Source organism: Schistocerca gregaria, chromosome 2 (assembly GCF_023897955.1).
Source record: "Schistocerca gregaria isolate iqSchGreg1 chromosome 2, iqSchGreg1.2, whole genome shotgun sequence".
In the NCBI taxonomy this organism is placed as follows: Eukaryota; Metazoa; Arthropoda; class Insecta; order Orthoptera; family Acrididae; genus Schistocerca; species Schistocerca gregaria.
Window position 1 is genome coordinate 301,748,850 of NC_064921.1, and position 15,933 is coordinate 301,764,782.

The 15,933-nt window shown below is 38.3% G+C and overlaps 1 protein-coding gene across 2 annotated transcripts in view; it reads right to left on the bottom strand.

The window, feature by feature from the left end:
• Positions 1-1,440: 1,440 nt before the first annotated feature.
• The window catches only part of LOC126336923 (uncharacterized), a 191,808-nt gene continuing 177,315 nt past the window's right edge, over positions 1,441-15,933 (bottom strand). For both annotated transcript variants that reach the window (XM_050001076.1, XM_050001077.1), the window contains exon 9: positions 1,441-1,758. In XM_050001076.1, the coding sequence (XP_049857033.1) occupies positions 1,644-1,758 (115 nt within the window). In that variant the 3' untranslated portion in view covers positions 1,441-1,643. The remainder of the gene's footprint in view (positions 1,759-15,933) is intronic.

Here is a 15,933-nt window from a genome sequence, read left to right on the forward strand (position 1 = left end):
CATTATATTGTTGGGTACAGAAAGTTGTTTTCTTTACTACCTTTGTACAACCTCTAATTACAAGTTGGCCTTTTCTTTAAAGATTAGCACTACACAGTTCAGTTTTAGTCAGATACATCACTATGAGACATGAGCATGGTTACACAGTGATGGTAATTAGTGTATGTGATGGGCAGAGGTAAGCTCTAAAGTTCACTTGAAACATGGCTTAGTAATAGCCTACTACTTATTAGTGTTGACTGGGTGAACACTAAAGTGGTATACAAGATACAATATTTCAAGAGATAAGTGATTGTGTAAACTTGCAAGTAATAATTCAGAGAGAGAGAGAGAGAGAGAGAGAGAGAGAGAGAGAGAGAGAGAGAGAGAGAGAGAGATTAACATTTCACTGAAACTTGTATACAGAATGAAATCAGGAGCCAATTTTAATATCAAGCCTGGCTTTCTTGTCTAAGGGATGAGAAAATGGAAAGGAATGACACATGCCTCCTTTCCTCTTCTTTTTTTTTCAAACACAGAAAGTGTCAATATTTGTGGCAAAATTGGTTTGTTTATTACACTCATAATGAGCAAGGACTACGTCTATGTATCTGAGAATAGTGTTAACATGAGTGAAAGCTAATTTAGAGAACTCAGTTTCATACTTTACTGCTAAATGTAATTATAATTATGAAGTATTACATGCATGTCATTCACAGGGTGCTGTTAACCAGATGAGTCATGTAATTATTGCTATAGGAGAGCATTTATAGTGGACTGCCAGCTTAATACAACTTCTACAGCGATAGTATATACAACTGTTAGCAATTAAGTCCAGTTTTTCATTAATTGATTTGAATATTTGTTGTCATTCATTGATTCATCTGGAGAATGTGTATGTACGATAAAGGAGATCATCTAGTTAAACTTGTTTTTCAGCTTTAACTTGGAGGAATTTTATAATTGGAGCAAAAGACAAGCATTTTCTATAGTCAAAATGATCGTAGAATTAACTCTTGATGATTTATGATTATAACACTGATTTAAGATACAGTTCATCTATTGTTGTGCTCAGTGGCTGTCACAGGCAATTCTTAAGAGCATACTAAGTGCACACAGATATGTATTCTCTACTGTGTATAAACACCTTCAAGAACAGAAAGATTTTACAACTCTCAAAATTGAAACCAGCACTAGAAAAATAAACTAATGACAAGCAACAATCAGACTTTTGGAAGACTGTGTGGTGCTTTTACTCATTTATATCAATTCTTTTTTCTTTCCCCTTCTTCTTGTTTTAGTGTATAGGTTTTTACTTTTTCTTTATATTGGTTTACAGAATGTAACTTTTGAAAAAAAAAAATTATATTCATGTGTGCCTTTGTCAATAAATGAAGCTGAACAAAAAAATGTATTGAAATTGAAAGGATATTGAACATTTATGGCAATGACTCCTAAATATACTGTACACAGTACCTCATTATGAGACACATTTTAATTTTGTTGTGTCATTTTTACAGTGATACATAAGATATTGTTGCCTATAGATTTTAAATTGTTACATTTTTGTTTTTTGGTGATTATTTTTATATCCAACAAAGTATCAAATGTGTTCTCCTTTGGTGCTGTCAGTGTAATAAAATACAGAAGTTACAAAGCATCTCTCAGCAAAAGCCAATATGGCAGGCTGAGGTTGTTGGATCAAAGTATGTGAACAGTGGGCACCACCTCAAAGCCATAGTCAGAGCTCCACCCCAGGCCCGCCAGCAGTGCACATACCTGCAGCAACAATGATGCACTATGTCAAAAATCATGTAAGAGATGGATTTTTATTACATATAATAGCTCTTGTTTTAGCCAAAAAATCCTTGAACCATGGTAACAGACTGACTAACTAAACTAAACATAAAATTTTATCCTGGAAATGAAAACACGAAAATGATATTATGTGACAGGAAAACAATTAAAGAGAATGAATAGCAGTGGAGTTGATCTGAAAAGTATGTGAGGCCTACATCCCAAGAAGTGTAGTCTATGGATGGCACAGCAAGGTAACTAATGTGTGCCTTTGGAATTGGCAGCCCACCCAATAACTTTAATTGCATTTCAAAATAATGTATTGTTAACAAGATAAAACAGTAAGATGTTTCACCACTACCATGCTCTTTTGATTTCTTCCACCAACAGTCAAAATTACTACATTCATGTATTCTATCAAAATTTTCTATAGTTTTAGCTACTCATCCAATCCATTGTCATGGTATTCATAAAGTTATTTACTGTAATGTTAACTAAGACCCAGAGTCTGAATTGTAAGAGCAATGTGTGTAAACTACCACCTCACTGTTTAAGTTAGGCCTATTCTAATATGTGCAAGTGGATAGCATTCTCATCTACACAATTTCTTTCATTTGCTGACAGTCTTCTGACAGATGGAACACATCACCAGACACTTCTTGTGAGTTTACTGCTCTTTGAAGAGAAAGTAGTTCTTTTTATTAAAAGAGCTTTTCTATTTCAATGAAAGATACAGAAATAATACAAACATATGAATTTATACCAATATTCCATACTTACATCCAAACAGTGGTTGCCATGAACCAATGTCACAAGTTCTCTACTTGGGGAAGAAGGCATTTTCGGATTTTTGTGAACTACTATCATTTAGAGACAGAAATAGCCCATTTCAAAGTTTTATGCTTAAGCAGGAGTAGCTCCCCATCTTGGCTTCTTAAGAGATTCAGAATAGTTTTGGACATTACAGTTTTAAGAAGGATACACCCATAAGTTAATTTTAAATACTTTTTTTTGTAACAGTTTAGATAAGCATGATGATTTCCATGTCATATACATGACTATTGGCTGCTCAGTCATTTTCTCTGACTATGGCTCCAGAATTTACCTTTCCAATCAGTAAATGAATATTTAGTACAGAACTGCATGTGATCCCGAAGTTCTGTAGGCACTTGAGTAGTCCTGATGACTGAGTGTCTGAAGATGATAATAAGTCATGCCTTTTGGACTAAACCAACTGGCTGAATATCTTGGAACATTTAAGAAACAAATTATACATGCTTCCCTAGTTGTTGAAGAAGCAGCAGTTTTTTCTTCAAAGCAAAAAGTTTCTCATTTGTTGCAGTTTTCTTAGTCCCCTAAAAGTACTGCAGCAAATGTATCCAGCAGATAAAATGATACAGCACTGCAGGAAAAACACTGTTTTTTCAACAGCAAGGGAAGCATGTATAATTTGTTTTTTAAATGTTCTCAGCAGATAAAATGATACAGCACTGCAGGAAAAACACTGCTTTTTCAACAGCGAGGGAAGCATGTATAATTTGTTTTTTAAATGTTCTCAGGTGTGTAGATGGTTGACTTTGTCCAAAAGGTGTGATATTTTGGCAAACTGACTTGTTGCCATCTTCAGACAACCAGTCATTAGGACTGCCTGAAGGCGACAAAAAATCAGTTTCTTTATTTGAGTGACATCACCTAGCCGACTACTCAAGAACATTAAAAATACTCATATGCTCAGAACACCTGAAATGACACATGTTTCATTATGTTATGTACTGGGGCATGAGGGAGTCTTGGGAAATGAATAAGCAACCAAGAATTCCTGCTAGGAACTCAACGTGACAAATGAGACATTCCCTTGTCAGCTGTCATCCTGCTGCTGACTCAGAAAGCCATATAGCTGAGGGAGGAGGAGGGGTTCACACTCAACTATCTGGCTGTAGCAACTCTCTGTATGCCACATTTTGTAACTGATGCATTTTATATTTTAATAAGAGGGTGGGGGCAGAATTATATTGACATTTGCCCTTGCAGATGATGACAAGATGGATGTGGTAACACTGTTGAAATTTTCATGTAGTGTGTTGCAGATTGCCTGGTTAATTGATCCAGTGATCAGCCATGCACACTTACCTGCTATACTATTTTAGATCATTCCAAAGGATTTATCCTTTTATCATAAGTTTCAGAACTGTCTACCAACATGAATTTGGTGTCCCTAAGTGTGTGTGTGTGTGTGTATGGGGGGGGGGGGGGGGGGGCAATATGAATTCACACCCTCTCAAGTTTTTATTGTCTTTTCATATTTTAATTCTTGTTGTATCTTACTGTTTTTATACTTTTAACCACTCTCATCTCTTAAAAAGCTTTTAGTTAGGCCACCCAAACCTATATGTCACCACAATTACAATTGTGCATCTACTGCTAGTCTGCACCTTAGTCTTTCTTTTGTCCGAAGAGAAGTTATATGTATTTGTTGCAAAGTGTGGGAATTGCTTGAACACTAAATTGGTTGCATATAATGATTTTGGTGAACAACAGTGTCAGCAGTCTTTCAACTGCTGTATTTTGACATAAATTCATGTTGAGAATTGTGTTGGTAACCCAGTAGCTTTCCACCAACTCCACCTGTGTGTAATCATACTAATATGTGAAACTCACGTGAAGTATCCTTTTCGGCAAAATTTGTAATGGTGTACTCAGTTTTGTAATAAGACTGTGACCTATTTAGTGGTCACTACTAGTACTATATTCTCTCTCTGAACAAATATGTTCCTAAAACTGTGTAGATTACAAGGAACATTGCTGAGCTAAACATTTGGAATAAACATACTTCTGATATGACAGTTGTTGTAGAGGAAGCACAACAACGAGTTTGATAATCCTGTAAATTGACTGCTACAAGAAGTATCATGCTGTGTCTTACCTATCTTAGTTCCTTCCCTGTGTGGTTTGATGTTGCTCCCCACACTAATAATCTATCCCATAGAGTTTCTTCTCTCTCTCTCTCTCTCTCTCTCTCTCTCCTTGTTAGTGGTCACGCCCACATAGAATGTTGGACAGTGTTGCAGCTAAGTTGGTAGACCACTTGGCTGCTATGACAGGTAGCCCTGCCTTTGATGGGGTAGAAGGTACCTGTGGCAGCATTGGAGTAACTCATAGTGGGAGGATGTGTGGCTCAGTTCTCAAGGTTAGGTCTTTTACAGGGATATGAGCCATGGGGCAAGGGGTTTGGAACAGGGGTGGAATAGGGACAGGAAAGGATATTTCATAGGTTAAGTGGGTGACAGAATACCACTGACAAAGGAGTGTGGAGAATATTTCTCATTTCAGGATACGGTTGCATATATATGAAACCCTGATGGAGAACGTGATTCATTTGCTCCAGTCCTGGGTGGTACTGAGTCACAAGGGAGAACTTCTTTCTGACCAGTTTACATCAACCACTATACTCTTCAAGCTATCTTCTTATGGTGTGTGGTTGAGGGCACTTGCTGTCACTCCCCCACCTCTTTCCTGTTCCAGGTGAGAGTGGTTTGTGAGAAGGACGTTCATAGTAAGCCTCTATGTCAGCCGGAATCTCTCTAATTTTATGTTCATGGTCACTTTCTTTGTGAGTGGGATATGCTTCCTGAGGATTCTTCTAATGAATATGTCTGGCTTCTGCCTTACTGTGATAAATTTTATGTGGTCATTCTACTTTAAATTGTTTCACATGCATATCTTAGATATTTTATGGGTGTGACTGCTTCCAGTGATTGTTCTGCAATCATGTAATCATACAGTAGTGGGTATTTCTGCCTGTTTATGTTCAGTATGTTACACTTGTTTATGTTGATGGTAAATTACCAATTCCTGCACCAAGCATCAATGATCTGCGGGACTTTTTAGGCACTGCGACTTCTCTGTATGCAACAGCCTTGTGGAACTATTGACATTATTCACTTGGTTGTTTATATCTGTTATGAGTGGTAATGGTCCTATAGCACTCCCTTTGGGTTGTTGTTGTTGTTGTCTTCAGTCCTGAGACTGGTTTGATGCAGCTCTCCATGTCACTCTATCCTGTGCAAGCTTCTTCATCTCCCAATACCTACTGCAACCTACATCCTTCTGAATCTGCTTAGTATATTCATCTCTTGGTCTCCCTCTACGATTTTTACCCTCCACGCTGCCCTCCAATGTAAAATTTGTGATCCCTTGATGCCTCAAAACATGTCCTACCAACCGATCCCTTCTTCTGGTCAAGTTGTGCCACAAACTTCTCTTCTCCCCAATCCTATTCAATACCTCCTCGTTAGTTACGTGATCTATCCACCTTATCTTCAGCATTCTTCTGTAGCACCACATTTCGAAAGCTTCTATTCTCTTCTTGTCCAAACTAGTTATCATCCATGTTTCACTTCCATACATGGCTACACTCCAAACAAATACTTTCAGAAACGACTTCCTGATACATAAATCTATATTCGATGTTAACAAATTTCTCTTCTTCAGAAACGCTTTCCTTGCCACTGCCAGTCTACATTTTATATCCTCTTTACTTCGACCATCATCAGTTATTTTATTTCCTAAATAGCAAAACTCCTTCACTACTTTAAGTGTATCATTTCCTAATCTAATTCCCTCAGCATCACCCGACTTAATTTGACTACATTCCATTATCCTCGTTTTGCTTTTGTTGATGTTCATCTTATATCCTCCTTTCAAGACACTGTCCATTCCATTCAACTGCTCTTCCAAATCCTTTGCTGTCTCTGAGAGAATTACAATGTCATCGGCGAACCTCAAAGTTTTTACTTCTTCTCCATAAATTTTAATACCTACTCCGAATTTTTCTTTTGTTTCCTTTACTGCTTGCTCAATATACAGATTGAATAACATCGGGGAGAGGCTACAACCCTGTGTCACTCCTTTCCCAACCACTGCTTCCCTTTCATGCCCCTCAACTCTTATAACTGCCATCTGGTTTCTGTACAAATTGTAAATAGTCTTTCGCTCCCTGTATTTTACCCCTGCCACCTTCAGAATTTGAAAGAGAGTATTCCAGTCAACATTGTCAAAAGCTTTCTCTAAGTCTACAAATGCTAGAAACATAGGTTTGCCTTTTCTTAATCTTTCTTCTAAGATAAGTCGTAAGGTCAGTATTGCCTCACGTGTTCCAACATTTCTACGGAATCCAAACTGATCCTCCCCGAGGTCCGCATCTACCAGTTTTTCCATTCATCTGTTAAGAATTTGCGTTAGTATTTTGCAGCTGATAGTTCAGTAATTTTCACCTGTCATCTGTCAGCACCTGCTTTCTTTGGGATTGGAATTATTATATTCTTCTTGAGGTCTGATGGTATTTCGCCTCTCTCATACATCTTGCTCACCAGATGGTAGAGTTTTGTCATGACCGGCTCTCCCAAGACCGTCAGTAGTTCTAATGGAATGTTGTCTACTCCGGGGGCCTTGTTTCGACTCAGGTCTTTCAGTGCTCTGTCAAACTCTTCACGTAGTATCTTATCTCCCATTTCGTCTTCATCTACATCCTCTTCCATTTCCATAATATTGTCCTCAAGTACATCGCCCTTGTATAAACCTCCTATATACTCCTTCCACCTTTCTGCCTTCCCTTCTTTGCTTAGAACTGGGTTTCCATCTGAGCTCTTGATAATCATACAAGTGGCTCTCTTTTCTCCAAAGGTCTCTTTAATTTTCCTGTAGGCAGTATCTATCTTACCCCTAGTGAGATAAGCTTCTACATCCTTAAATTTATCCTCTAGCCATCCCTTCTTAGCCATTTTGCACTTCCTGTCGATCTCATTTTTGAGACGTTTGTATTCCTTTTTGCTGCTTCGTTTACTCAATTTTTATATTTTCTCCTTTCATCAATTAAATTCAATATTTCTTCTGTTACCGAAGGATTTCTAGCAGCCCTCGTCTTTTAACCTACTTTATCCTCTGCTGCCTTCACTACTACATCCCTCAGAGCTACCCATTCCTCTTCTACTGTCTTTCTTTCCCCCATTCCTGTCAATTGTTCCCTTATGCTCTCCTTGAAACTCTGTACAACCTCTGGTTCTTTCAGCTTATCCAGATCCCATGTCCTTAAATTCCCACCTTTTTGCAGTTTCTTCAGTTTTAATCTACAGGTCATAACCAATAGATTGTGGTCAGAGTCCACATCTGCCCCTGGAAATGTCTTACAATTTAAAACCTGATTCCTAAATCTCTGTCTTACCATTATATGATCTTTCTGATACCTTTTAGTATCTCCAGGATTCTTCCTTGTATACAACCTTCTTTTATGATTCTTGAACCAAGTGTTAGATATGATTAAGTTATGCTCTGTGCAAAATTCTACCAGACGGCTTCCTCTTTCATTTCTTAGCCCCAATCCATAATCACCTACTATGTTTCCTTCTCTCCCTTTTCCTACTGACGAATTCCAGTCATCCATGACTATTAAATTTTCGTCTCCCTTCACTACCTGAATAATATCTTTTATCTCATCATACATTTCATCAATTTCTTCATCATCTGCAGAGCTAGTAGGCATGGGCTTTGTGTCTATCTTGGCCACAATAATGCGTTCACTATGATGTTTGTAGTAGCTTACCTGCACTCCTATCTTTTTATTCATTATTAAACCTACTCCTGCATTCCCCCTATTTGATTTTGTGTTTATAACCCTGTATTCACCTGACCAAAAGTCTTGTTCCTCCTGCCACCGAACTTCACTAATTCCCACTATATCTAACTTTAACCTATCCATTTCCCTTTTTAAATTTTCTAACCTACCTGCCCGATTAAGGGATCTGACATTCCACGCTCCGATCTGTAGAATGCCAGTTTTCTTTCTCCTGATAACGACGTCCTCCTGAGTAGTCCCCGCCCGGAGATCCGAATGGGGGACTATTTTACCTCCGGAATATTTTACCCAAGAGGACGCCATCATCATTTAATCATACAGTAAAGCTGCATGTCCTCGGGAAAAATTATGGCTGTAGTTTCCCCTTGCTTTCAGCCGTTCGCAGTACCAGCACAGCAAGGCCGTTTTGGTTAAGGTTGCAAGGCCAGATCAGTCAATCATCCAGATTGTTGCCCCTGCAATTACTGAAAAGACTGCTGCCCCTCTTCAGGAACCACATGTTTGTCTGGCCTCTCAACAGATACCCCTCCGTTGTGGTTGCACCTACTGTACGGCCATCTGTATCGTTGAGGCACGCAAGCCTCCCCACCAACGGCAAGGTCCATGGTTCATGGGGGGTCCTTTTGGGTATGCCCAGAGATATTTTTATGTCCACTAGTTTAGCTCTGTTGAGAGTGTCATGCTGTGTTTCATTTGCTAGAACTCTTCAATCCAAACACTCAGCTGGTTTGATATTCCCCACACTCGTATTTTGTTCATTAGGCAGCAGGGTGAAGCTGTGTCAAATGTGTTCTGAAGTCAAGAAACACAGCATCAACTGGGCACCAGCATCTACTGCTTTCTGGCTCTCATGGGCAAACTGAGCAAGCTAGGTTTCATGTAATCACTGTTATTGAAACCCATGTTATTTCCTACAGAGGAGATTTTAGATCTCCAGTAATGTTGTAATACATAATTATAAAACACATTCCAAAATTCTACAGCAGACAGTTTTGCATGTCTTTTCTATGACCCTTCCTGAAAATGGGAATGACCTGCTATGGTATGTGGGGGATGGTAGGTAAGTAAAGAGATAAGGTGCAGGAGATCTGTTTTTGAACAAGGTAGTGAGGATAATTTTGGTCTGTGAAAGGAAGGGTAACTTTTGTCCATGAAAGCCTCTGTGAGAACCTCAACATATATGATGAGGGACTACTCATCACTGCATCATGAGTAATTAGGCTTTATGGAAGAGACTTCTTGGTGAAGAATGGTTGGCAGCCATCAAAAAGAATGTATTGTTGGTGGTTGGTAGGTCTGATGTGGATCTGAAAGCCGGAGGCTGACTTCCAGGAAGGTATCTTGCTGGAATGAGAAGGACCAGGTGAAACGAATGGAGGAGACAGTGTTGAGGTTCTGGAGGAATGTGGATATGGTGTCCTCATTGTTAGTCCAAATCATGAAGGTGTCATCATTGAACTTGAGCCAGGTGAGGGTTTTGGAATTATGGGTGGTTAGGAAGCACTGCTCCTGATGGCCCATGAAGAGTTTGGCATAGAATGTTGCCATGAAGGTGCCCATGAATGTACCATGGTATTTGTTTGTAGGTGATGCATTCAAAGGAGATGTAATTGTGGGTGAAGGGATAGCCAGTCACAGTGACCATGAATGATATTGTCCCTACTATTGTCCCCTCCTCTGCCATCCACCCATCCTATGCAGCATCCTTGTTCATACCTGTTCCACCCCTGCTCCCACCCCATGCCCGTTGGCTCACATTTCTGTAAAAGATGTAGCCACAAGACCTGACCCATACATTCTCCCACAATCACCTACTCCAGTCCTGTCACAAGCATCTCATAACCCATGAAAGGCAGAGCCAACTGTGAATGCAGCTATGTGATCTACTAACTTTGCTACAACCACTGTTCAGCACTCTATGTGGGCATGACCACTGACAAGCTGTCTGTCCTCATGAATGGCCACTGCCTAACTGTAGCCAAGAGAGAGCTGGACCATCCAGTTGCTGAGCATGGCACACATCGTGGTGTACTTGACTTCACTAGTCCCTGTTCCACCTTACCTCTACCCCCTTACTGCTCCCACTCCAGCCTTACACACACCTGCTATCCACCCAGCACATCTGCATAGTCATTTTCCCTTCTCTTCTTCTCTCCTCTCCAGTTTTCCTCCATAGCAGAGACACCTGATACTAGCAGCTCACCACACTGTCCCTTCATATTGCTGCATACTTGCACAGGCAGCACTACAGCATCTCCCTCCCCCCTCCATCCATACCATAATATCCCTCGCCCTCAATGCCCATTTGTCTTCTGTCCCTCTGCTACTCCTCAGCCAAGATTGCTGCTGACCACTTTCATGCTTTAGTGCCCAGGAACAACAGTGGCCATATGTATGTGAGTTGCGCATGTATAAATATGTGTGTGTGTATTTTTCTATGTCTGAAGGAGGACTTTACTGATGGTATATGATATCTAACAGTCTTCTCTCAGTGTGTGGGTCTGCCACTCAATGCCTTCTTTATGTGGTGGTAATCTATCAATTTTACATTGTTGTCATTCTAGCCCAGACTTTCTGTTCTCCTCTAAGGTAAATCATAGTGTCAGTATTACTTAAAATGTCCCTATATCTCTGAAACTCAAACTACTTTCCCCCAGGTCAGCTACTACCAGCTTTCGGTACATAAATTGTAACCATCTTGCAATCATGACTTATTAAACAAACATTTTGGTAATATTCACACCTGTCATCAAATTTACTTCCTTTCCATAACACTTCTATTTATTCTTTGCACTTTTCAACCTTCCTTTCTTTGCTTAGAACTTCCTTGCCATCTATGGTCTTGGTGTTCATGTAGCTGCTGCTTTATCTTCCAGAGTTTTTTAAAAATATCCTGTAAGCACCCCCTTAACTAAAGTTACACGTGCTTCTACAGCTTTGGATTTCTCCTTTTGTCATTCTTGTTTTGCCACTTTACACATACTGACAGTCTCACTTTTTAGACATATGTATTTCATTTTACAAGTTCCTTTTGCTGCATTTTATATTTTCTACTTTCCTCATTCAAATTGAATGTCTTCTGAGTCATCATATGTTTTCTGCTACGACCTGTCTTTTTACATAAATCTTCCTCTATTTCATTCACTACTTTATCTCACAAAGCTTCCCATTTCTTTTCTGTTCTATTCATGTCCTATGTTTTGGTTTGTCATTGCATAATACTATCTCTGAAATGCTGAAAAGTTTCCAGTTGTGTTAACTTATCCAAGTACCATCTTCTAGCGTCCTACTTTTTTTACAGTACCTGAACCTTTTGTCTGCAATGTCTGCAACTAATAAATTATTGATTGAGTGCTCAACTGCTTCTGGAACTCTTTTGAAGTTTAAAACATTACTTCTAAATCTCTGTATACAACAACGCAATCTCTGAAAACTTCTTCATTACACAGTATTCTTTCATTTTTATAAACCAAGTGTTTGCAATGATTAAACCACGCTCTGTGAAAAATTCTGCTTGGCAGCTTCCCCATTCTTCCTCCATTTCATGATCTGCTCTTTTTCTTTCTCATCCTCTTCCCACTACTAAATTCTAGCCCCCAAAAATTATTAAATTTTCTCCTTTCTTAGTATACTGACGAATTTCTTTTATCTCATCATACCCTTTTTAAATATCTTTTTCATCTACAGAGCTAGTAGCATGTATTATTTTACTACTGTGGTGTGTTTCTGTTTTGGTTTATGATAATCCATTCGCCCTGTTCTTCATATTAGTTCACCTACATGTCTCTCTTCTTGTTCATTATTAGACCTACTCCTTCATTAACTCTATTTGATTTTGTATTGATCCCCTTGTGCTCACATGGCCAGAAATACGGTTCTTCCCACCTCTGCAGTTTAATATTTTTGACTATATCTAACTTCAACCTATCCATTTCTCTTTTAAAGTGTTTCTAATGTACGTGCACCATTTTATTTTAAATGTTTAGTTCCATCAAGCCAAATTAAGAAGCAGAGCTCCATGGTTACAGAATATGTCAGCACATGAAATTACAACAGAAAACTAATAACAGATTAAATAAAATGTTCATGAATCCTAAAAAAATCTCAAGCTATAAGTTTATGTAAATGGAATCAGAAATATAACCCAGGAATCAGCTTAATTTTTCAAGGATCTCTGTGACAGAATAGAAGGAATGACCCATGAGGAAATTCTTCAGTTTAGATTTGAAAGTGCATGGATTACTGGTAAGATTTTTTAATTCTTGTGGTGGCTTGCTGAAAATGGATGCAGCAGAATACTGCACACCTTTCTGCACCAGAGTCAAGGAGGTACAATCCAAATGCACTGGATTTCTGCCTAGTATTAACTGAGTGAAAGCTACTAATTCTTGGGAATGAGCTGAAATTGTCAATAGGAAATGACAGTACAGAAGATATATAATGAGAGGCCAGTGTCAGAATACCCAGACTAATGAACAGGGGTTAACGAGGAGTTTGCAAACTTATACCATTTATTGCCCAAACCGCCCAATTCTGAGTCAAAAATACCCTTTGAGAGTAGGAAGAGTTGCTCCAAAATATAATGACATACAATCATAACTGAATGAAAATAAGCAAAATAGATAACTTTTTGTGTTGAATTATCACTTACTTCAGGCGCTGTTCTAAATTGTAAAAATGGCAGCATTAATTCTTTGGACAAGATCCTGAACTTGGGCTTTCCACGACAGTTTACTATCATCTGAGCACCTAGAAATTTGAACTGTTAAGTATCACCAATCATATGCCTATTCTTTGTAATTAATGCTTTGTAATTAAAACATCAGATTTGGTTGAACTGTGTTTTGGAAACTGTATAAACATAGTCTTACTGTGATTTAGCATTAGTTTATTTTCTCTACAAACCATGAACTCATGTCTTGAACTGCACTATTTCAAACAGTGCCAACATTGCACACAATGTCTTTTATTACCAAGATAGTATCGTCAGCAAGCAGAAATAGTTAATAATCACTTGTAATACTACAAGGCATATCCTTTATATAAACAGGGAGCAGGAGTGGCCCCAGCTCTGATCCCTGGGGCAACCCCCATTTAACTGTGCTCTTTCAGATCCCACTAACTATTGTCTGTTGAGAATGACCTTTTTCTGTCTGTGCTTGAAGTAAGAGGTGAAACAATTGTAAGCTACTCCCCTAATTCCATAATGGTCCAATTGCTGGAGCAATATTTTGTCATCAACACAGCCTTAGTTAAATCAAAAAATATGACTAGCATTTGAAACCTTTTGTTTAATCCACTCAGTATCTCACAGAGAAAAGAGAATATTGCATTTTCAAGTGTCAAACCACTTCTAAAATCAAACTGAACATTTGACAGCAAATTATGTGAAGTGAAATGATCATTTATCCTTACATACACAACTCTTTCAATAGCTCCACCAAACACTGATGGCATAGAAAAGGGCCTAAAATAGTCTACATTATCCCTTTCCCATTTTATAAAGTGATTTTACTACTGAGTACTTTAATTGTTCAGGAAATTGACCATTCCTAAAGGGAAAATTACAAATATGTCTAAGCATGGTGCTAACATGTACAACTTAGTACTTTAGTAATCTACTAGATACTTCATCATATCCTTGAGAGTCCTTAGTTTTTGGTGATTTAATTATTAACTCAATCTCCCCCTTGTCAGTATCACAGAGAAGTATTTCAGATACCAGTCTCGGAAATGCATTTTCTAAGAGTGTTATATGATTCCCTGTAGAAACTAAGTTTTATTTATTTCACCAGCTATGTTCAAAATGTGACTGTTAAATACTGTACCTATGTCTAACTTATCAGTAACAGATATATTTTCACTATATACCAACTTTATATGCAACCTTTTGGTGCTGACCAGACACTTCCTTCAGAACTAACCATATGGTTTTAATTTTATCATGTGAATTAGGTAGTCTATTTGTGTACCACTTCTCTTTGCTGACATAATAACATTTTTTAGCATCTTACAATACTGTTTGTAATGGACTACTGTAGTTCAATTGTGACAGCCTCTAACATTTTGATATAATTACCACTTTCTTCTTCATGAATCTGTCTGTCTGTCTGTCTGTCTGTCTAAGTCTGTGATAAGTTCCCATGGGACCAAACTGCTGAGGTCATCAGTCCCCAGGCTTACAAACTATTTAATCTAACTAAAACTAACTTACACTAAGGACAACACACACACCCATGCCCAAGGGAGGACTCGAATCTCCGACAGGAGGAGCAACATGAAGTGTGGCAAGGCACCTCTTCTTCATGACAACCTTATCCCACTAGTCAACTACCCAGGCTGTCTTTTACTGCTAGTGCCCTGTTTAAAACGTTTTAATGGAAAGCAGCTTTCAAAGAGCATGAGAATTGTGTTAAGGAAAGTATTATATTTTTCGTCTATGTTAGCAGCACTATAAACATCCTGTCATCTTGTTCCTTGTTTAAAAAAATCTCTATTGCCATTGGATTAACTTTTCTACTTAGTTTGTAATTATATATAACCTTTGTTTGAGTATAAAAACATTTTAGTATTAAAATTTGTGCATTGTGCAAGGAATCAAACATTCCATGCTCTGAAATGTAGGACTTCAGATTTGTTTTTTCTTCTTACAACATCCTCCTGAGTAGTTAACACTTAGAGAATCAAATGAGGGGGTGTTTTACCTCCAAAATAATTTATTTCAGAGGATGCCATCATCATTAAACAATGCAGTAGAGCTGCACACCCTCAGGAAATTTAATAGCTGTGTTTTATCCTTGCTTTCAGCCGTGCTACATTATTACCAAAGCAACATGATATTGGCTAGTGTTAAAATGCTAGATGAGCCTGGAATCAGGACTGATGCCCCTGGATTTAATGAAAATGCTGCTGTCTCCATGTGTCATAGTCCACAATTCATTCCTTTTATATAAAGGAATTTAATTGTACAAGTTTACAAACATATGAATCATTACACTTATGTCACTGCTAACATTATACATGTGAGTGATAAATCCTCAGATAATCACCCATGTACTTCCTTCAACACAAGGTTTTAAGTAAAACAAACTTATGGCAACTGATCATATCAGAAGAAATTGTGACAAACCAACAGCTTGGCTGACCTGTTGAGCGCTATACAGAGGCGGGCATGGAGAACTGGTTTTTTGTTGTGTATAGCTGGGCTAGGTGAATTGGGGAAGTTGAACAGAGATGTAGCATGAGTGAAGTGGCTGAGTACTGGCTTGTCCACAGACAGAGCATGACACTGGGGAAACCTGAGGATAATGTGCCTGGTGACAAAGGAGCTGAAAGTCAATGTGGCCTGGCAACTGAATGTGTTTCATTAAAAGTATTGATCATGTATTAAAATAGCCAAAACCACCAACAGTTGAGGTAAAGATAATATAAGGACATTTCTGGAATTTTTGGAAGCCATAGAACACAATAAAATTAATACCAAATTTATATGACAGCTTATTTAGATGTCATTAAAGTTTAAATGT